Source organism: Vigna umbellata, chromosome 1, assembly GCF_029865625.1.
Source record: "Vigna umbellata cultivar VRB3 chromosome 1, Vumbellata_1.0, whole genome shotgun sequence".
In the NCBI taxonomy this organism is placed as follows: Eukaryota; Viridiplantae; Streptophyta; class Magnoliopsida; order Fabales; family Fabaceae; genus Vigna; species Vigna umbellata.
In genome coordinates this window covers 109,352,467-109,375,330 of record NC_142165.1, presented here as the reverse complement: position 1 = coordinate 109,375,330, position 22,864 = coordinate 109,352,467, and the positions used below count along the sequence as shown (strand labels likewise).

General features: G+C 34.7%; 4 protein-coding genes and 1 non-coding gene across 5 annotated transcripts; 3 read left to right on the top strand and 2 right to left on the bottom strand.

Moving 5' to 3' along the window:
• Positions 1–339: 339 nt before the first annotated feature.
• On the bottom strand, positions 340–2,219 carry LOC124833619 (5'-adenylylsulfate reductase 3, chloroplastic-like). Its single transcript, XM_047308137.2, has 4 exons — positions 1,959–2,219; positions 1,760–1,874; positions 859–1,666; positions 340–754 (listed from the first exon to the last, which is right to left on the bottom strand). Exons 1-4 carry the CDS (start codon positions 2,182–2,184, stop codon positions 524–526), a joined length of 1,380 nt encoding a protein of 459 aa, XP_047164093.1. The 5' UTR covers positions 2,185–2,219; the 3' UTR covers positions 340–523.
• Positions 2,220–3,686: 1,467 nt separating this feature from the next.
• LOC124833635 (uncharacterized) lies at positions 3,687–6,719 on the top strand. The gene has a single exon (XM_047308158.2). It carries the CDS (start codon positions 4,251–4,253, stop codon positions 6,450–6,452), a length of 2,202 nt encoding a protein of 733 aa, XP_047164114.1. The 5' UTR covers positions 3,687–4,250; the 3' UTR covers positions 6,453–6,719.
• A 1,938-nt stretch (positions 6,720–8,657) lies between these two features.
• On the top strand, positions 8,658–11,949 carry LOC124833689 (O-Glycosyl hydrolases family 17 protein). The gene is made up of 4 exons (XM_047308225.2): positions 8,658–9,058; positions 9,157–10,470; positions 11,391–11,418; positions 11,553–11,949. Exons 1-4 carry the CDS (start codon positions 8,998–9,000, stop codon positions 11,722–11,724), a joined length of 1,575 nt encoding a protein of 524 aa, XP_047164181.1. The 5' UTR covers positions 8,658–8,997; the 3' UTR covers positions 11,725–11,949.
• Positions 11,950–12,649: 700 nt separating this feature from the next.
• TRNAF-GAA (transfer RNA phenylalanine (anticodon GAA)) lies at positions 12,650–12,722 on the bottom strand. Its single transcript has one exon. It is a non-coding gene; the product is annotated as a tRNA-Phe (tRNA).
• A 984-nt stretch (positions 12,723–13,706) lies between these two features.
• LOC124833720 (endonuclease/exonuclease/phosphatase family protein) lies at positions 13,707–15,925 on the top strand. The gene is made up of 4 exons (XM_047308266.2): positions 13,707–14,241; positions 14,322–14,467; positions 14,561–14,671; positions 15,117–15,925. Exons 1-4 carry the CDS (start codon positions 13,743–13,745, stop codon positions 15,699–15,701), a joined length of 1,341 nt encoding a protein of 446 aa, XP_047164222.1. The 5' UTR covers positions 13,707–13,742; the 3' UTR covers positions 15,702–15,925.
• Positions 15,926–22,864: the final 6,939 nt, after the last annotated feature.

The following is a 22,864-nucleotide window of genomic DNA, read 5'->3' as shown; positions in this document are numbered from 1 at the left end:
AACTACAGAATGCAATTATGGCAACACTTTTTCTTACTTAATTCTCAACCACTATACAAAATATTTTTCAATATATATATATATATATATATATATATATATATAAAATAAATTAATCATATTTCTATATCAATCTTTATTATAAAAATTTAATTTAAGTGATAGATTTTCTAATAATTGTAAAATATAGCATTAGATCAATCAATTTGATCCATCTCAGAGGACTAAAATATTTTTAAAAGATGAATAATATTTTTAAAAGATGTTTTACGGTTTAATCATATTGTTAATAAAATATCAATTCTATAATTTAGGATATGATAATAACAGATATTGATATGGGATGAAGTGATAGTATTATGTATTTATAAATAGATAACTCATCTGGAAAAGATGAAAATAAATCAGATCCTACAGAATGACTACTACAACAGAACCACGCAAGATGGTCTAAAACTATCGAAAGCTGAGGATGTTATTTGTATAAACTAGAGTCGAAACCTGAATTCCCACTACCAACCACTTATCTTAAGGCATTTACAAAAGCCATCAAGGAATCAACATCTCTCTTTTCTGAGGGATACTTTATTGGCCTAGACGAATGCTTTGGGAAAAACATTACTGTAGGGAAGCTTCCTAATTCAAGTTCACGCCTTGCAAATTCTTTCTGCTCTCCATCCGCTCTAAATTTCCCTACCTTCATCCCTGACCCTTCTAACCTCTGCGCCAATTCAACATAAGATTCCTCCATAGCCTGTTGCAATTCATGATATGAAATCTCATTAGATAACAGATATTTCAATCCGACTGACCTTAGTGAGTGGGCAATCTTAACGGAACACAACAAGTTGAGTTTACCTGGCAATAGGGGCACCATGGTGCATAAAGCACAACGAGCCATGGTTCTTTCCTGTCCTCCAACTTGGCCAAATTCTCAATTCCTGTCCTGCTCAAGCTAACTACATTCTGGCTGTTGAAAATGTCAGGCACAGTGGCAGCACCGTTTGCATGAGATTGGGATACCCCATTTCCATTCCCTTCATCCTGCTGCTTTAAATTTCCTTTGTGAAGGCCACATTCCTTAGCTTTCGCATCCTCCCACCACCACCTCCCTTCCCTTTCATGTTGTCCAGGTAAAACAGGCCTAGTGCAGGGCTCACACCCAATCGAAACATACCCCTGTGAATGCAAGGAATTGACAGGCACATCCATGGTCCTGAGGAAGTTCCAAATGTCATTGCCCTTCACATTTGCGACCGGGTTCCACTTCACCAAGCTTCCGATTCCACCATCCATTCCCTCAAAAACCGGATCGACCTGAACAACCGGTATTTCGGACCTAGTACCAGGTGACTGGTCTTTCCTTTGACCTGTTATCCAAGCTCTGAGACCCTTGAGGGCCCTCCTCAAAGGTCTCACCTTCCTCACCCTGCAACACTCTTGATGACCATCCTCGTAGAAAGAGAACAAACCCTTATTCCTCACCAATGCCTGAACCTCAACAGCATCAGGAAACATGTACTCAATGCGGATCCCATAATGCTTCTCAACCGCATCAAACAACTGATAAGTTTCCGGGTTCAGTCTCCCAGTGTCCAGACTGAAAACCCTGAAGGGTCGACCCGTCAACTTTGCATACTCGATCAAAGCAACATCTTCAGCACCACTGCAAAGCCGCCATGTATAAATAATAATTAGAATAGATAAATTTTCTTGTTTTACAATTAACGGAATCAGCAACGAGGGTGGTGTTGATTACCTGAATGCAATGGCAATGTCGTGGCCGAATGAGGCGAGGGCTCTATCCATGATTTCAAGAGGTGAGGCATTGTCGAGATCAGTGGCTATCCGTTGAAGATCTTGCTCTTTGGTCTCTGATGACGGAATAATGACGTGGTTGCATTAGCAGTTGCACGTGTGCATGATGAATTCGAAATGAATTGATTTAGAAAACGTACCGGAAGCAACCATGGCCGTTGCTGCTGCTGCGAGAGGAAGAAGGGAATCCTTACGAGGAGGTTGGGCGTTAACGGGCTTTGCGAAACTCTGTCTGATATTAACGGCGGCTCCATTGGGCCTCTCCGAAACGGTGATTGATCCAATTTGCGGGGTGTTATTCCGGTCTGATGGTGGAAATTTGAAGGAGGAGGATGTGGAAATTGAAGAAGTGAAAGCGAGGGCCATAATGGGAAATAAAAGGAAAATTCTTGTGAGAAATGGTTCAAGAGGAATCGAGTTGCGTTGGTATATATATATATAGAAGAAGCAACGAAAGCAAAAGCAAAAGCAAATTAAGAAGCTAGCGGACATTAAGGTTCATTGAATATGGTCATAGGTTTTTTGGATGCTTACGTGGCATGCGGGGAATGGATGGTTGGGAGCGTGTGGCCTCATCGCTTCCGTCAGATCTCCCATTCTGATTGAATTCTATCACGTTTTCGTTGACTTCTTCCCTTCTAAAATCATCACTCATTGCTGCATCAACTCATCTATTTCTCCGATTCTAAATAAATTAACCGATTGTCTTCTGATGAAACATATTTTTTATTTATATATAATTTTTTAATTTTAAATTAATGTAGTTATTGAAAGAGTGAAATTGTTCAAAAAGATAACAAATATTTTTCTGGATATTTATGAGGCTATAGCATTAATCCACTAATGCCTGCATGTATTCACTTACGTTACGTAAGTATTTTGTCAACGTTTTTAATAATCAGTAATCTAGAGAGAATCTAACTAGAGCACAAAAATTAAACGCTTCATGATTCACCACTATTGTAATAATTTCTAGACTTGATCTTCTTTTTCTTTTTTAAATATCCAACAAGAAAAACGAAAGAAAAAAATGATTAATCAAATCACAATATGCATTTCAGACAAATATGTTTCCATTTTCAGCTAGTTAGTTAATGATGTCTTGTCTTAGTTAACTTGGTTGCTCAAGATTATTTACTATAAGCTGTTATTTCTTGTTTTTCTTCTCTATTATATATATATATATATATATATATATATATATATATATATATATATATATATATATATATATATATATATATAAAAGCTACATTATTCTTAATGTGAAATATAAATATTACTGTTTTAGACGTAGAACCCTTGAATATATCGAAGAGAAGGATAAAATTAAACAAATAATGTATTTGAATTTTTATTTAGTCAAGATTATTTACTATAAGCCGGTTAAAGAATTTTTATTTGAATTTTTTTTGTTCCTTGTTTTTTTTTTATGTTTATTTATATTTTTTTCTTATATTAAAATATTGTAATATTGTAATAATAATAGAAATTTTGTTATATTTTCTTGTATTTGTTACGAAAATTTTCTTATATTTTTTTAGTAATAAAATTGTATGATATTAAAATTAAATTAACTAAAATTTAATTATAAAAGTTTCTTAATCGATTTTAAAAAATGGGTTAAAGAGTCAAAAAGTGTAGAAGAGAGAGAAAAGAAAAGTAAAAAAAAAGTTAACTTGATAAAAAAAAATTGTTAAAGATTATATTTGTAATTTTGTAAGTGCAAGAAGAAGATGTAAAGAGAAACACTCATGTGTATATCTACATGATTTTTTATTAAACATAACAAAGAAGGAATGAAATCTATTTTTTTTTAATTTTGAATGATTTTTAGTGAATAAAAAAACTATTTCAAAAGAATGTAATGGAATATGAATTTTGTTATTGAATAATATTATTAAATGTAATGGGTATTAAAAATAGTATTTATCGATAGATAGTTAGACGATGTGAGAAGGAAGGAGTAGTTAAAAAAAGATGGTTAATTACTTATTTAGTCTAAAAAAGGGAAGGATAGGGTTTAAGTGGTTTTAGTTAGTTAAGGAAGGAAGCGAAAAGAGCGGTGAGAAGAAGGGTTGAAAAGAAATGAATGGCTCCTCTGATTCGGTCTCGTGCTGGGTCTCTTACTCTCTCCATTTCCCACCTCCAATTCATGTCACACCCTCCCTCGTCGTCTCCTTCCTGGACGACGGCGAGTGGCACCCCTCCCCGCATCCACCGCCGTATCGCCTCCGTCTTCAGCCGCCCCTGGATCAAAACACTTAAACGCTCAAAAACCGCCGACAGGCTCTACGAAAAATACCTCCGAGCCTACAAGGCCAAATAAAGCATCACCCTGCAATGCACGCGATAACCCCTTTCCTGCATTGCATCACTATCACCAATTCCTCCTGATTTTTTGACTAACCAATCCAGATTACACAGAAATAATGTCTCATATCATGCCACCCTTCCAGTTATTGGAACTCAGCATCATTTCGGCTCAGGACCTGGCTCCGGTTGGTCGCACCATGCGAACCTACGCGGTTTCATGGGTCCACCCGGACCGGAAGCTCTCAACATGCGTCGACACGCAGGGCCTCACCAACCCAACGTGGAATGACAAGTTCGTCTTTCGCGTCGACGAGGACTTTCTCTGCTCCGATTCCTCTGCCATCATGATTGAGATCTACGCGCTACATTGGTTCAAGGACATTCACGTCGGCACCGTCCGTGTCCTCGTCGGAAACCTCGCCCCTCCACCCTCGCGCCCCTCCCAGACCAACCGCACCTCGTTCGGCACGCGTTTCGTCGCACTTCAGGTCCGCCGCCCCTCTGGCAGACCCCAGGGGATACTCAACATTGGCTTCACCATCCTCGACGGCTCCATGCACAACATTCCACTCTACACTCACAACCCCTCCGCCGTTGGCTACCGCCACCTTATGGGAGAGAAGGACGCCTACGACAGCCACAACCATCTTAGCCCCCACGTTCTCGCCGCCGCCAGCCCTAAGCCCGAGCTTCGCCGCACCAAGAGTGACACGAGCTCCGTTGTGGCCTCGGAAGCCGTGGCGCGGAAACACCGAGCCGTGGCTAACCATAACAGAGCGAACTCCAACATTTCAGCATACCAAGTTAACTTGGATAACACGAAGAAAGGAAAGAAGAAGAAGTCGAGGACCGAGAGTAATATCAACGAAGAAACGAGCTCTATGCTCAGTGACACCGTTGAGCCCTGGAAGATTAAGAGCGGAAAAGCGAGTCCTCATGATGATGATATACTCCACGAGGAGGAGATTTCGCCACTTCAGCACTACCAAAACGATGCCGCTTACGAAGATGTTCATAACCAGCACCATGACCACGACGCGCATTCCGACGCGAACTCCGATTCCGACATTAGCATTGGCGAAAACAACTTTGTTACCGACACAATGGAGGAAGAATACGTTCCGGTTAACAACGTTACTTACGAAGTTCGCGCCACCCCAAAACACCAATTCCGAAACTCTCCAGCGCCACACTATCTAAATTCGCCTGCACCACAGTTTAGGAATTCTCCGGCAAGGCAGCATATGAGTTCACCGGCACCGCAATTTAAGAACTCGCCCGCGCCACAGTATATGAACTCTCCGGCATCGCAGTATAAGAATTCTCATGAACCACATTATATGAGCTCTCCGGCGCCGCAGTTTAAGAATTCTCCGGCACCGCATTATATGAGCTCTCCAGCTCCGGAATTTAAGAATTCTCCGACGCCCCAGTACAAGAATTCTCCGAAACCGCAGTTTATGAATTCTCCGGTGCCACAGTTTAAGAACTCTCCAGCACCGCAGTACATCAGTTCTCCGGCGCCGCAGTTTAAGAATTTGCAGAATCCGCAGTATATAGCATCTCCGAAGCCGCAATATATGGCATCTCCGAAGCCGCAATATTTAGCATCTCCGAAGCCACAATATTTAGCCTCCCCGAAGCCGCAATATTTAGCCTCCCCGAAGCCGCAATATTTAGCATCTCCGAAGCCACAGTTTCGGAACTCACCGGCGGTGGTGGCGTCGCAGTTCCGGCAGTCGCCGACGGTATCGAAACTCAATCCGAACAGGGGGACGCCGATGCATTCGTACGGGAAGGTGAACGGTGGGATTGAGTACATGACACCGCGAAGGTCAAACTTGGGGAACATGGCACAGATGGTGATGACGGAATCGGAGCTGGGACCGTCCCCGTCAGAAGTGGCCGCGGCGATAGCGAGAAAACCAGTAATTGACGAGGGGGAAAACGAGATGGCGGGAGGGTGGAGCTTGGACGGAAGCATGGAGGGGTTACAGTCGAAATTGGAGAGATGGCGATCAGACCTGCCACCAGTGATTGATCAGGGCGAGCTCTCTAGCCACCCGACATCGAGCACAAAGACGAGTCGCCACTCCCGGAGGCACACGGACGGAGGTAGTACACCGAGTGGAGGGGGTGGTAGGAGTAGGGGTGGGGGCGGGGGTAAGGGTAAGGGTCGTAGTGGGAATGGGTTGTTCTCATGCTTTAGCAAGATCTGCGGTGTTGAATGCTACGTTGGTTGCGGCAGCGACTCTAAAGGAAAGAAGGGTCGCCGTCGCTCTTCCTCCATGGAAGACAATACCAGCAGCCTTCTCTGATGGATCCAAACCCACTACAACATGGGAATATTCATGTGCCTTATTGAAAAATGTTGTTTCCATGTCATCAATACACTCTTTGGAGAATGAGTCTCCATGGGATATACATGTCAAGTACTCGAGTAAACTATTTTGTGCTTAAATAAACATGCTTGAGTAAGCCTTTATGTGGCAAATTTCAAGTTTCATGTACCTAAACTCATTGACAATTCTTGTTTGATAACGTGGGAAATTAACTATAAGAAAAAACAGACACATTGTGATGTAATGTAGCAGATGAATTTCAACAGAAACCCTTTCATTTTAAGAAATGAGCTTTTATGTTTTATGTCAAGTTACAGAGCATCTCGTTAAAATAAATACGTCGTCTAGGATATTTTCGAGCACTTACTAGTAAAAGGACAAAAACCAAAAACTTTAAGAAATAAAAAGGAATGTAGTGAATCTTTTAAATACAAGCGAAGAGCAAAGTAAAAAGAATTTAACTTAGTAAAATCTTTTATAGAAGATTATATTTGTAATTTTGGAAATGCATAAAGAAGGAAAATAAGTGCAGAGAGAAACACTCATCAGACACACGCCATCACTGTCAAGTTGCAGAGTTCTTGTCACTTCTCAAGTGCTCTCGTCTGTACATCAAAGTTAATTAATTACCTTTCAAGGAGATATGGCCAAATGAAGTTACTCAATTCTCATTAGTTATGCCTCGGATCCTAGACACTAGAGTTGGTGTAGAGTCAGTCTAGTAAAACTACTGTGTAACGTGGGATATATACATGTACGATAAAATAATGCAAGTTATAACTAAAATGACCAATATTAGTTTTGCATTTTATGTTTGGTATGGTTGAATAAACTGTTAGCAATGAAATAGTGATGATCCGATGGAAAATTGAGCCGACAAAATGGTATTTTGCAGAAAATGCAGCAGTGAGTGTGAAGTGGGAGAAGTAAAAATTCTTACGTTTTACATTTTTGCTTTGTTGCAAGAACAACTGTTTCAAGTTCAACAGAAACATTGCGACAATTCTTTTGTCCATTAATATATATAGTCTTTATTATGTCTACTCTTGCTTAGATTTTTACCATTTTTTAGTTAAAGGTCTATTATTTGGATCATAGGGTGTGAATATGTGGTGAGTTTGTGGTTGAGGAACCCACTGGGGTGAGTTTGCTTTCCCTTTTCTTCTTTAAGCAAACATAATGATCGTTAATCTTTAGTTATTTATCGTAATTATTATTAAAATCTAAAGCTTCAAAAGTAGCAAATAATTTGAGTGGCGTGTGGTGGCACAAACTTAACTTTCTTGAGATTAAGCAATGAATAGATTAAGGGGTATTGGACTATTCACAGATTTGACAATGGTGAAGGGTTGATTGGATGGTTGTGATGTAGGCACTATGGTGTAGCAATGCATTAGCACAAGATTCTGTCTTTCTGCTTCAACATGTGTTTTCCATTATGCCATGTATGTGCTCGTGGTAGTTTAATTAACACAGCCAACTGTGTTTCTCTGTTTGCATCCGGAGCAAAACTGTCATTCCTGCTACTTTTCTGAATCTTACTTGTTTTGTTGCTAACAGGGATTTCACATGTTGAAATCAATATCAATTCTACTGATTTTATTCACTCGTTTTGTACCTCTCAACTAGATTAAAAAAAGTTAAATCTGGTTAGCTTTTCTCATCCCAATTAAGATGCCAATGCAAAGAAAAATACACTTTCCTTTCTGCTACCCCGTTAAAAGTACATAGCATAGAAATTTAGAACAGATTTTAAAGTTATTCAGCGGCAACACATGTTTAGAGCATGCTTTGGGTAGAAAGTAGAAACAGAGGGAAGGCAAAGTAGACCAAAAAGAAATGGGGAGCAAAGCCACTGTCTTGCACCAATGAACTGTTGAATTACTGTTTTACCCAATTTCTTCAAGTTTCTACTTTCATTTGCGCAAATGTCCAAACTCTGACAGAAAGCCAAGCCCCTTTCCCAAATTAAGTCCGTGAGATGTCTTTTTTGTTAATCCAAATTTAATAATTAAAACATATTTCAACTTTGTGTGGGTGAAGGACATGGAACAAAGAAATAGCTTCAAAATTTCAAAACCCCTTTTGGAGGATTTGCCCTTTCTTAACTTCTCTTTATTAAAGAGTAAAGAGAAGTATAAATAGATTGTTTTATTATCATCCTTTGCTATAGGGTATATAGGGTTGTAGTTGAAGGGCATTTTAGAGAAAGGAGCAGAATCTGAAAAGGAGAGAGAAGAATAGTTTGCAGTAAAGTGTGAGAAGAGAGTGAAGTAAGTTCAACAAACCAACATCTCCATTATTTGGTGGATATCTCTCCCCGATTCATCAATTCTTTAACCCCATCCCTCTTGGCCACATTTTCTTCTTCTCTTCAACAAAATTCCACCTACCTTAAATACTAAATAATATTTAAGTAACTAATAATAATAACAATCTTTTGATGAGATAATGCAAGGATTTGCGGCTGAAGCAGAAGCAGAAGCAGGGGAGGAGGAAGTGAAGTTCACCCTCCTTTTCAATGGCAAACTCTAAGCTCCTCCTTCTCATTCACATCCTCTTCCTCTCTTTCTCCGCCTTCGGTAACCGACAAACTCCCAAACTCTTCAAAAATTCTCCAACTTTACCGATTAGCAGTGCTCAATTATAGTAATTAACTTGCTTTCAATTTGCATTGCAGCTGAAGCAGAACCACTACATTCCCTGCTGAAGGACCAAAATGGAGAGGAAGAGGAGAAGCTTCCATTCGTGGGCGTCAACATCGGCACGGACGTCTCTAACCTTCCTCCAGCCTCGGACCTGGTCGCGTTCCTTCAACTGCAGAAGATAACGCACGTGCGAATCTACGATGCCAACCCGGACATCCTCAAAGCCTTGTCGGGGACAAAGATTCGGGTGATTATCAGCGTCCCCAACAACCAGCTCCTCGCCATTGGCTCCTCCAACGCCACCGCAGCTTCGTGGATCGACCGAAACGTCGTCGCTTACTATCCCCAAACCCTAATCGCCGGAATTTCCGTCGGTGACGAGGTTCTCACCACCGTCCCCTCCTCTGCCCCCCTCATTCTCCCCGCCGTTGAGTCCCTCTACAATGCCCTCGTCGCTTCCAACCTCCACCAACAAATCAAGGTCTCAACCCCCCATGCCGCCTCCATCATTCTCGACCCTTTCCCTCCCTCTCAGGCTTACTTCAACCAAACCCTTGTCTCCTTCATGCTCCCTCTCCTTCAGTTCCTCTCCCGCACCGGTTCCCCTCTCATGATGAACCTCTACCCCTACTACGTCTTCATGCAGAACAAGGGCGTGGTTCCTCTCGACAATGCCCTCTTCAAACCCCTCACTCCTAACAAGGAAATGGTCGATCCCAACACCTTGCTTCACTACACCAATGTGCTCGATGCCATGATCGACTCTGCCTATTTCTCCATGAAGAACCTCAACATCACCGATGTTGTTGTTCTTGTCACCGAAACTGGGTGGCCTGCCAAGGGTGACTCTAAGGAGCCTTATGCCACCAGAGACAATGCCGATACCTACAATTCCAACTTGATTCGGCACGTGTTTGATCGCAGTGGATCCCCTTTGCATCCAGAAACTACTTCCAGTGTGTTTATCTACGAGCTCTTTAATGAAGACTTGAGGGCTCCACCGGTGTCGGAGGCCAACTGGGGTTTGTTTTACGGGAACTCTACGCCGGCGTATCTGCTTCATGTGTCCGGAATTGGGACCTTTTTGGCGAACGATACCACCAATCGGACATACTGCATTGCCATGGATGGGTTTGATTCGAAGACGTTGCAGGCTGCGCTGGATTGGGCTTGTGGACCCGGAAGGGCCAATTGTTCGGAGATTCAGCCTGGGGAGAGTTGCTACCAGCCTAATACTGTGAAGAACCATGCGTCTTATGCGTTTGATAGCTATTACCAGAAAGAAGGCAAGTCTCAAGGAACTTGTGACTTCAATGGGGTGGCTATGATCACCACCACCGATCCCGGTAAGTTCAGTTTTTAGTTTTCTCATTGTCATTTTGCTAAAAATTAAGCTGCAATCGGAAGCAAGAAAAACAAAAGATAGATCTTTAGTTAACTTTATTAAATGGGTTGCTGTTTTAGAGTAATTATTGTTGGTCTTTCTTGTTTTCTCTAATTAGCATACCTAAAGTTTGTGGCAATGCTGCACAATTAACTGATTAACAATAAAAGGAAAAGTTTTATGCGACTATTGTGAGAGATGTTACTTATTCTTGGTAATTAAAAGCTTAGATGAGAGGTGGTTTCAGGAAACTCATTAGGATCATGCCATGACCATTAGTGAATCGAGGGTTTACTGTGCTAGAGACTTTACTCTTTCTGTAATGAAAGTTCATGTAAACAGTTTTAGGAAGCTCACTATGGTAAATAGCAATTACTGATTAGAGATTTTACTTATGATAAGAAACGGGGAAACGATTTGAAAATAGAGGTGTGGGAGGTAATGATTCGAGGCACTTTTGTGTGTGGTGCCCACACACTGCAAAATGCCCCCTTTGGTTTGGCATTATTATGTGAAAATTGAAAGAGAAAGGGGGAGCTGGCAATTGCATTTGCATGGACTGGCACCCACTCCCATGACTTAGTTGGACACTGGTTTGTCTGAGAGCACACTGATTCTCCTGACAAATGCTAGGATTCTGGACCGTGTTTCTAGATTACCTTCGTGGAGTTGTAATTTTCGTACTCTCCAATTTTTACAGGGCAATTTCTTACTGTAGTCTTGCTTGCTAGCTCCACCAAGTAGTACTTTTGAGATATTATCAGTGCAGAATGGGCTCCACAGTTTTGTGTTTTTTTCTCTTTGTTGTCTGTTTCCAGGTATAATATAACACTTGTGGTTAATATGTTTTTTTTCTCTTTTATGTGGGGAATACCCTTGCAGGTCACGGGAGCTGTATATTTCCTGGAAGGTAAGAAACAATATCTGCCCAGTTTCCGTATTGTTTTTCTAAATATCTTTGTTATGCTCAAAATCTGAACATTTTGTTATTTTTTAAACAACCCAGTTCTGATTGATTACCCGTTATTTTTTCATGTGATGCAGTAAAAGAGTGAGCAACAAAACAAAGGAGGTGGTGAACTCCACCGTGTCAAGCAGTGCAGGGGAAAAGTTTAGGCTCAAAACGTTTGACAGCATAAAAATAAGTGCAATTCACAACGTTTTGCACATTTTCTTGGCTGCATGTCTCCCCACTGTGTTGTTGGTCCTTTTATGAGATGCAAATAATTCAATTTTTTGTTCTTTTTGGAATTTTGAATTTCATAAAGTTAAGGATAAGGTCATAAGAGGAAAGGAATAATGTCTGTTTTGTAGGTCTAAACTTCTAGGGCTTATTAGATGCTTCCTTTTATTAGAAAGTAGCGTTGATTATTTTTCGTGGGGGGGCTCTTGTAATTAACGTACGTATTTCTTAATCAATTTGTTTACAATGTCGTCACCATTATCTGTGTCTGGGCCCAATAATTTGAGTATTATTTTTTAGCTGACGAGTCCCTTTTCTTATTCAAATTAGCTTTCTGATTTCTCTATGCAATTTGTTGGCTAAACATTTATCCGAATATTTATATACCAAATACCTAACAATTTTAATTTATTTGCACCCAGGGCAGAAGTTAGTTTTGAAAGGTAGCTGTCTAGCTGAAAATGCATTTTTTTTATTTCTTATAAAAACAAGTAGCAGTGCTCCTCAGGCCAACCATTTTTCACTTTTGAGTGCATTATGGTGCCAACATTTTCTTCTTCCAAGTTAAAACGTGCCTTGAAGTTATGGAATACACGTACACAATTAATTGAATATTTTTAAACTGTGTAGCAAACTAAATAACTTTAGAATATAACATAAATTAAGTTTAAATAACAATTTTCTTTATTAAAATCTCATTTAATTTTCTAAAAATTTACTTTCAGTTTCATTTTTAAATTGTGAAAATGACTAAAACAAAAATGACTAAATAATGCAAATTTATATTTTAAAATTATAATTAATATCTTAAAAAGATTTTAAATAGTTATGATTTAATTGAATACTCTAATAAATGATATAATTTAAATTTATGTGTTACAATAATTATATATATATATTCGATTTAATTAAATATGCCAACATGAATGAATAAAGAAATGAAAAAGGTAAAAATGAATGCGGTGAACGTGGATCGAACACGTGACCTTCAGATCTTCAGTCTGACGCTCTCCCAACTGAGCTATCCCCGCAATTGATACCTTGATTGGTTTCTAATTTTATCAATAATATTGAAATCCTCTTATTACGTATACTAATATTCGGAGAAAATAATTACTTAATCACTAAAAAACTTTCAAACGTTAATATAATTAAATGACTAAATTTTGTATTAGTCAAATGTAGAGTTAATCAAATAAGAACCTAAAATTGATCAAACGAGCTCAAATTTATTATTATTGAAATTATTCAGGTAAATTTAGTCTCTACTAAAGTTGTGGCAACTATCGCAAAATATATACTTGTACGATAAACTTAATAAGTATCATTTTGTTGAACCAATTAAAATTCAGCAGTGTTCTTCAATTTAAAAGGGCAAAATAGTCAGTGTGATAAATTCAGTAAATTAAAAAATATAATTTTAAGTATTCTAACATAATTAATTTTACGTTTAACAAATAAATGTATAACAGATTTTTTAATAATATTTATATAAATGTATGGTAAATTGAAAATGAATGTAGGTACGGATATGTCAAAATAGATTCAAATTTTAAAGTCAACTTAGGTGAGACCTAAAAAAATCATTGTCTTTTAAAAGTGAATTAAATTAAATTTATTTACTTAATTTAATTTGCATGTTAAACGAGGTTGAAATAGGTTTTAACTCGGATTGAAGATGAGTTTGAACCTAATTGAATTGAGTTGATATGTAACCTACAAACAACAATTATTTTGTTATAGTTTGTACATTTAATTTATAGAAAAATGTTTTTTATATTCTAGTTAAAAATACATACATCTAACACCATTAGTCAAATAAATTTAATATACTACAATAAATATATAAAATAAAAGAAATAAAATAATTTTAAAGAAATCAATTTACTTCATCAACTCATTATGCATCGAACCTTTTTACAAATTTTTTAGCTTCATTTTTTTACTATTTTTTTTAGCTCATTTTTACTCGACACTCGACGTACGGCTTGTAATGTTGCCGTTTTAACCTTTTTCAAAGCGTTGCGTCTTGATAGTCGTTCAAAAACGGCATGAAATTTGAAATGCCTCTTCGATTACTCTTCTCTTCACTTGCTTCATCATCGTTTCTGATAAACCCTAGAAAATTTGGATCGGTTCGCATTTCATCTCCGATGTCTTGGACCTGCAAAAAATGCACTTTCGTGAACCCTCCTTTTCAAAAGCGGGAGTGCGAAATCTGCTTGTCCCCCGCGTCCCCAAGCGGTCCTTCTTCTTCGTCTTCGTCGCCCCCGAAATGGTCGTGCAAGGCTTGCACTTTCTTAAACCCTTACAACAACCCCTCTTGCAAAGTCTGCGCTACTCGATGCCCCGTTCTCTCTCTTTCCCATCTCGACGACTTGACTGACGCCACTGACGGCGATTCTTCCGTTGGCTCTGTTTTCTTCCCTCTTCGACCCTGCAACAAAAGAAAGGCCATCCATGAAGTTCATGTTGTCGAGGATGATGATGATACTTCAAAGAAGGTTAAGCTGTTCAATAAGGCTACACCTACACGTACCACCGGCGATGGTGAGCGTCTTTTTATGCGTTTCTATTTTTTGTAATGTCTGCAAAATACGTGCTTTATGAAATGCTATTGGATGTTGCAGATAATGCGGAGTCGGGAAAAGCTTTTAGTACGTTTAAGATACTGAGTTACAATGTCTGGTTCCGGGAAGATTTGGAGTTGCAGAAGAGGATGGAGGCTATTGGTGATCTTGTTCAGTTGCATTCCCCTGACTTTATCTGCTTCCAGGTTTCAATATTTGTGCTCCTAGCTGTCTTTCTTATTTGATGACTTTTTTTGAAGTTTTGTTGCTTTCTGTAATTTGGACCGCTGCCGCCTCAGGAGGTGACTCCCAATATATATGACATATTCAAGCAATCCACGTGGTGGAGTGTGTACCGTTGCTCGGTTTCTTTTGAGATGGCTTATTCAAGACCATACTTCTGTATGGTGGTAAGTTTGATATCTTTAAACCTTTGCCTCTATTGATACATACTTGTTCGGTGTGTTCTAGACTGGACCCCTTTATATCCCATGTGCTGCATTTATTTTGATGACCTGGATATTACTTCACGGTAAATATGTCGCCATTTTTTGTGTGCTTGGCACGAGTTTTTTTTTGCTAACATGCAGTTTATTCATAGGTTTTGAAAGTAGGAACAAATCTGTTCATAGGGTCATATTGATAAATCTGTGCTGATACGTTATAATAGTTATAGTAATCGTGATTGTCTATCCTTTGAACTTCTTGTTGCTGGTTTGTCATTAATGGCTTGTCTGCATTTAGCTAGAAGTTATTTTTTACAGTTGTTGGAGGTTATATTTACTTTTAAGTGAGCATTTTATTTGGCGAAGAGGTAGTTTATGTTTTCTGGTATACCTGTGTACGCAATTGCAGCTAAGCAAATTGCCTGTTAAGTCTTTCCGCAACAAGCCCTTCAGCAATTCCGTTATGGGAAGAGAACTTTGCATTGCCGAAGTTGAAGCTGAAAGTGGCAAGTCATTGGTTATTGCCACTAGCCATCTTGAGAGTCCCTGTCCAGGCCCCCCCAAATGGGATCAGATGTTCAGCAAGGAAAGAGTAGTTCAGGCCAATGAGGCTTTAAACCTTCTCGATAATAAGCCAAATGTTGTTTTTGGAGGTGACATGAACTGGGATGATAAAGGTGATGGCCAATATCCGTTGCAAGGTGGATGGATTGATGCCTGGGCTCAACTAAGGCCAAATGAAAGTGGTTGGACTTATGACACCAAGACGAACCAGATGTTGACAGGCAACCGTACTCTCCAAAAGCGACTAGATCGCTTCATTTGTCATTTAACTGATTTTAAGATAATTAGTGTTGACATGATTGGGATGGAAGTAATACCTGGTCTTTCATACAACAAAGAGAAGAAAGTAAGAAATGAGATCAAACAACTGGTACTTCCAGTTTTGCCTAGTGATCATTATGGTCTGCTTTTGACAATTTCTAGTGTGTAATTGCATGTCTGGAGAATCTGGCTGTCCGGTGAACCCTTTGTTTTGATGTTCTCACTCTCTTGCCGATTCTGTATCTTAGGCATGTTTTGCATGTAATTTTGTACAGATTACATGAAAAATGTAATGGAGACGTTACTGACATTGTATATGGGGACAAATGCTGTATTTTCAGAACTTCAATCTGCCTTTGATATAATATATAATTTCCCTTCCTCTGTGTTGCATTTTTCTTGAAATTCAAATGAGTCATACTATTCTGTAATTATTGTATCATTTTATTTTGGCCAGCAATCTCTAGTTGCTTAGGATACTAGGTTATCTGACTGAGCATTTAAGGTGTTAATATTGAATGGTTGGTAGTGTAATCCGTGTATGCGGAATACTTGCCGACAGGTGGCAATCCCGTCCCTAAGTTCATGGAAATATTGATTTATTTCTGCCAAAAGAGTCCAACATTACCAAAAATTTAGCCAATGGTAATAGGTTGTCTGACTACACTCATTAAATTTGGTGGCTTGCTTGCATAACTTCTGAAATTCGGTGGTTTGCTTGGGTTGGTATTTACTTTGAAATCCTCACGTGTTAAATCTCTTTGCTATTCTGTCAGAATATTAAGTATTTAGTTCAAAATTCTGAAAAATGTGATTTCCGTAATAAAATTCAAGCGTCATTCATCCTTGAAATTTATTATTCTGCTTACAGAAATTCTCAATGACTCAAGTACATTATAATACGAATGGAAGTGGTTATTTGATCGAGAATTCGAGCTAATACATGCTGAGATGGCCACTGGTTCTTTATCCTTGTAATAATCATCAAGGAAATCAAGACTTTTCAAAAGAATGTATCCATTCAAATGCTAGCATTCTTGGTGGTAAAATTTGTAAGAAAGTTATTCTGACTTCTGTGGTGGATAATTTGGCAACAGAAGGATCATTGGCATTTGAGTGGTGAAGTATTGATTATATGAGGGATCCATTGGCCCTGTCCTGCTTTCATTTCAGATAGCATTTATTTAGTCGGCAGTATGATTCCGTTTCAATGCAAAATCATAAATAGGTTTGTGAATGAGATGGTGTTTCACACCTCAACATTGGTTACTCGGTTGGACCATCATTACTCAATTCATTCACTGCTCATCACTGCAAATGTTGCCCCCAGAAAACTCAGATGGGGTCTTCTCCCTCAGTTATCAACAAAAGTAATTCAAAAAATGCTGTCAACTTTTACCATTTTTATATAGTCTTTATTCTCCATCCATCCTAGTGTTGGATTTGTAACTTCAAAAGAAGAATAGGTTTCATATAATTTTGGTTTTCTTTGTTATAATAATCTTTCTTAAGTGTGTATTATTCAATTTATACGTTGTGTTATTTATTATCTTTCTCATTCAAACTATTTTTTAAAAGTAATTATTTGTAATTTGTTTTTCATAATATTGTTTAAGTATTTCATTTAATTAAAGATATTTAAATTATGAAATTGAAAGCAATATTTTAAGTTGTTCATGTTAATTATTTTAAGTATTTGATAGTTGTAAGTGAGTATTTTAAACTTATTACAAGCGATAAAATGATTATTGAAGTATTAAAAGTTGAATTGGCCATATGGATGAACATTTTGATGAAAAATCAATGTTATTCATGTCTATGATGCTTGAAATTGCAGCATTAAAATTAGCTAATCAAAATTTTACAAATATGCTTACTTAAAGCTATTGATTGAATTACTGTATTAAGAAAGGGAAGTAGTTGTTTTTAGCATATAGGAATCCAAACGTGAGCTTACGTCTCACATTGGATAAAAATGAGAAAGTAGATGAAAGACCCATAACTCATTGCCTAAGGTTTTTGGTAGAGAATGGTGTCAATCTCTTATATGGTTGGACTCATATCTCATTGATATTGTGTCTTCCCAGTGAACCTCCTCCTTGATAGACCCAATAGTGGTATCAAAGTCGATGATTTATCTTAGTGACCAACCCTGTACCGAAAGTTTTTCTGGCAAAGGATAAAGGTAAGCAAGTCTCGTTAAGATGAACGATGGTACGAAGGACTACTCGTGGTTGTGGTTGGTTGGAAATACTTCCGCTGGAGGGAGAGTGTGCCTATGTGGAAGGGACTCACCCTTGAGGACGAGATTGTTGAGAATACAAGTGTGAATCTAAGTTTGACATTGGATAGAAATGAAAAAGTAGAACACTATATAGAGATGAAAGATTCATTAACTCATTGCCTTAAAGTTTTGAGTAAAGAGTGGTGTCAATCCCTTTATATAATTGGGTATCTAAGTCATAGATATTAAAATGACTAGAAAATTATTTTAAATTTATTTTATCTTCACAAAACTAGTTGGTAGGGTAATAATTATCTTCCTTATATATATATTTTAATTAATCTTGTATATAGTTGATGTGAAATTTCTTCAGAATTACATGTCTTAAATTTACCATAAATCTAAAAAGCTTAAGAATAAATGACATAAGTGGCATGATAAGAATACAAATCTTTAAAAAAATGTGGATGAGTTTATTGCCATATATTTGATGAGTTTATATGTTCATATTAAACACGAATAAGTTGTTGTTATGAAAATATATAAAGATTATTTGATTTACACTATTATTCTTTAATTCCAAATATTTATCTTTTAATAAAAATCAACTATAACTACTAATTTCACTTAAAAGAGGAAAAAAAATGAAAATAAGTACTTTTACTTTTTAGTATAAGTAATATCCCAAAATTCAAAAGTAAATATAAGTAATATTTGAATTTCACGTAACAAAATAAAACAGTACTTTAAATTCAAAATTATAAAATAATTATTATCGATTATTTTTTCTATAAAATGTTATTTAAACTTGTTCCTTAAATGTAAGAGAAGCCTCATACTTAAAATCATACAAATAATAATCTACGTCACATCCTTTCAATATGAAGTATTTCATCCTACAACCTCTCATCCTGAAAGTCTAAAAATTCCATTTTTACCTTTTTAACATCCGCACTTCTAACTCTTTCAAAATTTTATTTTTAACTTTAATAAATATTATTTTATTTTCTTCTCTTTTTTATTAAAAACATTTTAATAAATATCTTTTTATTTTCTTCCCTTTCTTATTAAAGACACACTACACTACCTTAATAATAATTCTAATTTAATTTAAAATTTAAATATTATTTAATATAATTTTATATTTTAATAATTATTAAAATATGATTTATATTATAATAATAGCTATATTAAAAAAATAAAATAATTAAAAGAAAAATAAAAATAAAATAATAATAATAATATAAAGTTTGATTTAAATAAATTAAACAATTATTAAATTTTAAATAAAAACAAAAAATTTCAAAAACTTGTTTATCGATATCAAAATCAGTTCATTTTTTATTTAAAATTTAATCAATATTTAATTTAATTAAAAGTTGTAATAATATTTATTATATTTTTATATTTTAATAATTATTAAAATATGTTATAATAGTTTTATTAAATAATAAAAAAAAACAATAACTAAAATAAAAGTAAAAATGAAAATAAAAATAATATTAAAAATCACATTTAGTATATTTCAATATATAAATTGTATTAAAATATTAAATTAAATTAAATAATTATTAAAATTTAAATAAAAATAAAAATTTTAGAAAAATTTATTTATCGGATATCCATATCCGTATCATAAATTTATGGGTTAAATATGTTTTTAGTCCCTAAACTATTGGTCGTTTCTGGTTTTCGTCCCTCTTTCAAAGTAAGCTACAATTTGATCCTCACTCTTTTCGAAACGTTCGTTTTAGTGCTCGGAATTTTGGTTTTAGTCCTCATTTTTTGCTAAATGAGGACCAAATTTTTAAACAGTGTTTAGTTTTCGAGGACTAAAACGAACGTTTCGAAAAGAATAAGGACCAAATTGTACCTTACTTTAAAACAGGGACGAAAACCAAAAACGGCCAATAGTTTAGGGACTAAAAACATATTTAACCCTAAATTTATTGGATCTCAACGTATGTTTCTAAAATTTTGTTTTTTATTTAAATTTTAATAATTATTTAATTTAATTTAATATTTTAATATAATTTAATATATTTAAATATATTAAATGTGATTTTTAATATTATTTTTATTTTCATGATTATTCTTATTTTTTATTTTTTAATAAAACTATTATAAAAATATAAATCATACTTTAATAATTATTAAATTACAAAAATATGAATAATATTATAATTTTTAATTAAATTAAATATTGATTAAATTTTAAATAAAAGACAAAACTGATTTTGATATCTAATAAACAAATTTTTAAAAATTTATGTTTTTATTTAAAATTTAATAATTATTTAACTTTTTTTAATATTTTAATATAATTTAATATATTTCAATATATTAATCAAATTTTATACTATTTTTATTTTTATTATTTTTTATTTTTTTTATTTTTATTTTTATTTTTTTAATATAGCTATTATTATAATATAAATCATATTTTAATAATTATTAAAATATAAAATTATATTAAATAATATTTAAATTTTAAATTAAATTAAAATTTTATTAAGGTGGTGTATAGTGTCTTTAATAAAAAAGAGAAGAAAATAAAAAAATATTTATTAAAATGTCTTTAATAAGAAAAAGAAGAAAATAAAATGATATTTATTAAAATTAAAAATGAAATTTTTGAAAAAGTTGGAGATGCATATGTTAGAAGGGTAAAAATTGAATTTTTGGAGGTGTAAGATGAGATGTTAGAGCTGCAGGATGAAACACTCTTCAATATCTAAACCAATAAAAAATTAAATTTGTATTAGATGTGTTAAACATATTATATTATCGTTTAAACATAGTTTAAGCATAGAGAAGATTAATTGGTCGTGATCAAAATGAATTAATCATTTAATTAATCTAAACAGGTCACTAATTAAGATTAAGTAGAATTAGATTGTAACTATTACTCAAAAGTTAGAAAAAAAAAGACTATATATACAGATTAAATATATAGTTATTGAAACTTTATACAACATATTTATTAGAGTATTGATTGTTTAATCGATTGAATCTAAACTAATTTTAACGATTGGAAAATAACTTACACAAACAAAGATAAAATAATATTAAAACAAGTAATCAGAAAATGATTTAAGTTAACATTTGACCATGATCCGAAACATATTTTATTGTATATATTAACTTTTCTTATTTGGTTTTAATGTATTATGCCTGTTAGCTTAAACATCTTCGAAAACTCGTAGAAAATCTAACAAAATTATAAGTTATCAAAGATCGAATCTCCAAACTCAACTCTCACCGATCCATTTTACTCCTTCCTAATGATTATAACATAACCAAAAAACAACATCACCTAACTTGTAAATGGTTCAAAAATTACGAAGTCCTAAAGAAAGAAACTTATAAATTAAACAAAATAAAAGTCTAATTTTTATCTATAAAATTTGTATTATTATTTTCTAAATTATATCTTTAAATAAAACTCAATTTTAAAAAATAAATCGTCAAACAATATTTCATGGTAATTGTTTTGGGATGGGTCAAGTCACTCCTGATATCTACACAATTTCTATCCTAGGACTAATTGGTTTTCAATCCAAGCCTTCTTCTTCATCCTACCGTATACCTACCAAAGGTTCTCCGATGCTAAAGTCAGTAAACGGACCGTTCGGTAGTCCGATGTAACAATAATAAATGCATAATAATAAATGCGATCCCAACCTCTTACCTTTGACATGTATTTATACTTTTTGGCGAGGATCCAAAATTATTTTTTGTTCACTTGAGCAGATTTGGGGGAGAGTGATTGAATGAATTTGAGAGGATTTGAAGATAATTTTTGTTGTTGTTTATTTGAGTGGATTTGGAGGTAGGTGAGAGTGAACTTATAAGTAAATTTTTTTAATATGTCACATCAATCAAATCCTACACTAATTCTCACAAACGTTGCTTCCAAATCCACTCTCACTTACCTCTAAATTCACTCAACTAAACAACAAAAAATTTTATCTTCAAATTCTCTCAAATCCACTTAATCACTCTCCCCAAAATCCATTCGAAGTGAACAAATGGTAGCTGATTTTCTTGTGATGGCTGGACGACTCAAGGATTTAGGATGGGGATGACCGTCCGGTAACCCAGTACATTAATATTATTTTTTAAATATTAATTAAAATACGAGAAACATGTATTTCTTTTATAAGATTATTTTTTATATCAAACACTTCATTTAGTTAATTCAAAACACTTCTAAGAAATTTTAAGAAATAAGTATTTACTGATTTGCAATTGAAGTGAAGGAAAAAAGAAACAAGATGCAAGATGAAAAAAAAGTTGAAAAGAAAAGGACGTGCTTTGAAAAAGTTGGGAAATAGGAATGACAATACGAATTGGTATATGTTACCCGCATGAAGAAATTATTTGATTTTGTAACTTTTTTTTTTCTTGCTTTTATAATGCAAGAATTTAATAACTTTATTTTTAGTTAATTAAATTAATAAAAATAATAAATTTTATAAGTTTATTTCTTAAAATAAGTAATATTTATAATTTTATAATTTCTAATCCTGAAGTATAAATATATTAAAAATAGAAATGATTTTAAAATATATTAAAGTAAGAGAAGAAAAATGAACGAGAAAATTACTTTTAAATGAAATAGACGTGAAAAAATAAGTGATGAAATGGAGAAGAAATGTAAATGAACATATTACTTTGGAAAAACATATATAATATATTACAAAATATTAGAAACTTAAGTCAATACGAGTTATAAAAACTAAATGCGGACAAGTATGTCATTAATCTATATAAATAAGGGTTATGTAAGATGAATCTAAGCAGACTAATAAAATAAACCTAAATTGACTAACAAGATAGATCTAAGTAGACCAAGATACTAAAATACTTTCGATACTTTTTTTATTATAGGTATGCAGGTCCAGCATATTTCTCTTCACATCTTATCATCCTTAGTTGAAAAAGTGAGAAAAAGTACAAGTTAAGAGAAAGAGAAATAAATACTAGTATAGCGATTTACTAGAAAATAAATCCTGATAATAAAAAATGTTTAATACTTCAAATGCTGCAATAATGAAAAAAGGAGTTAATCCTAAACAATATTTTAGGATTTAAAATTAAATTGA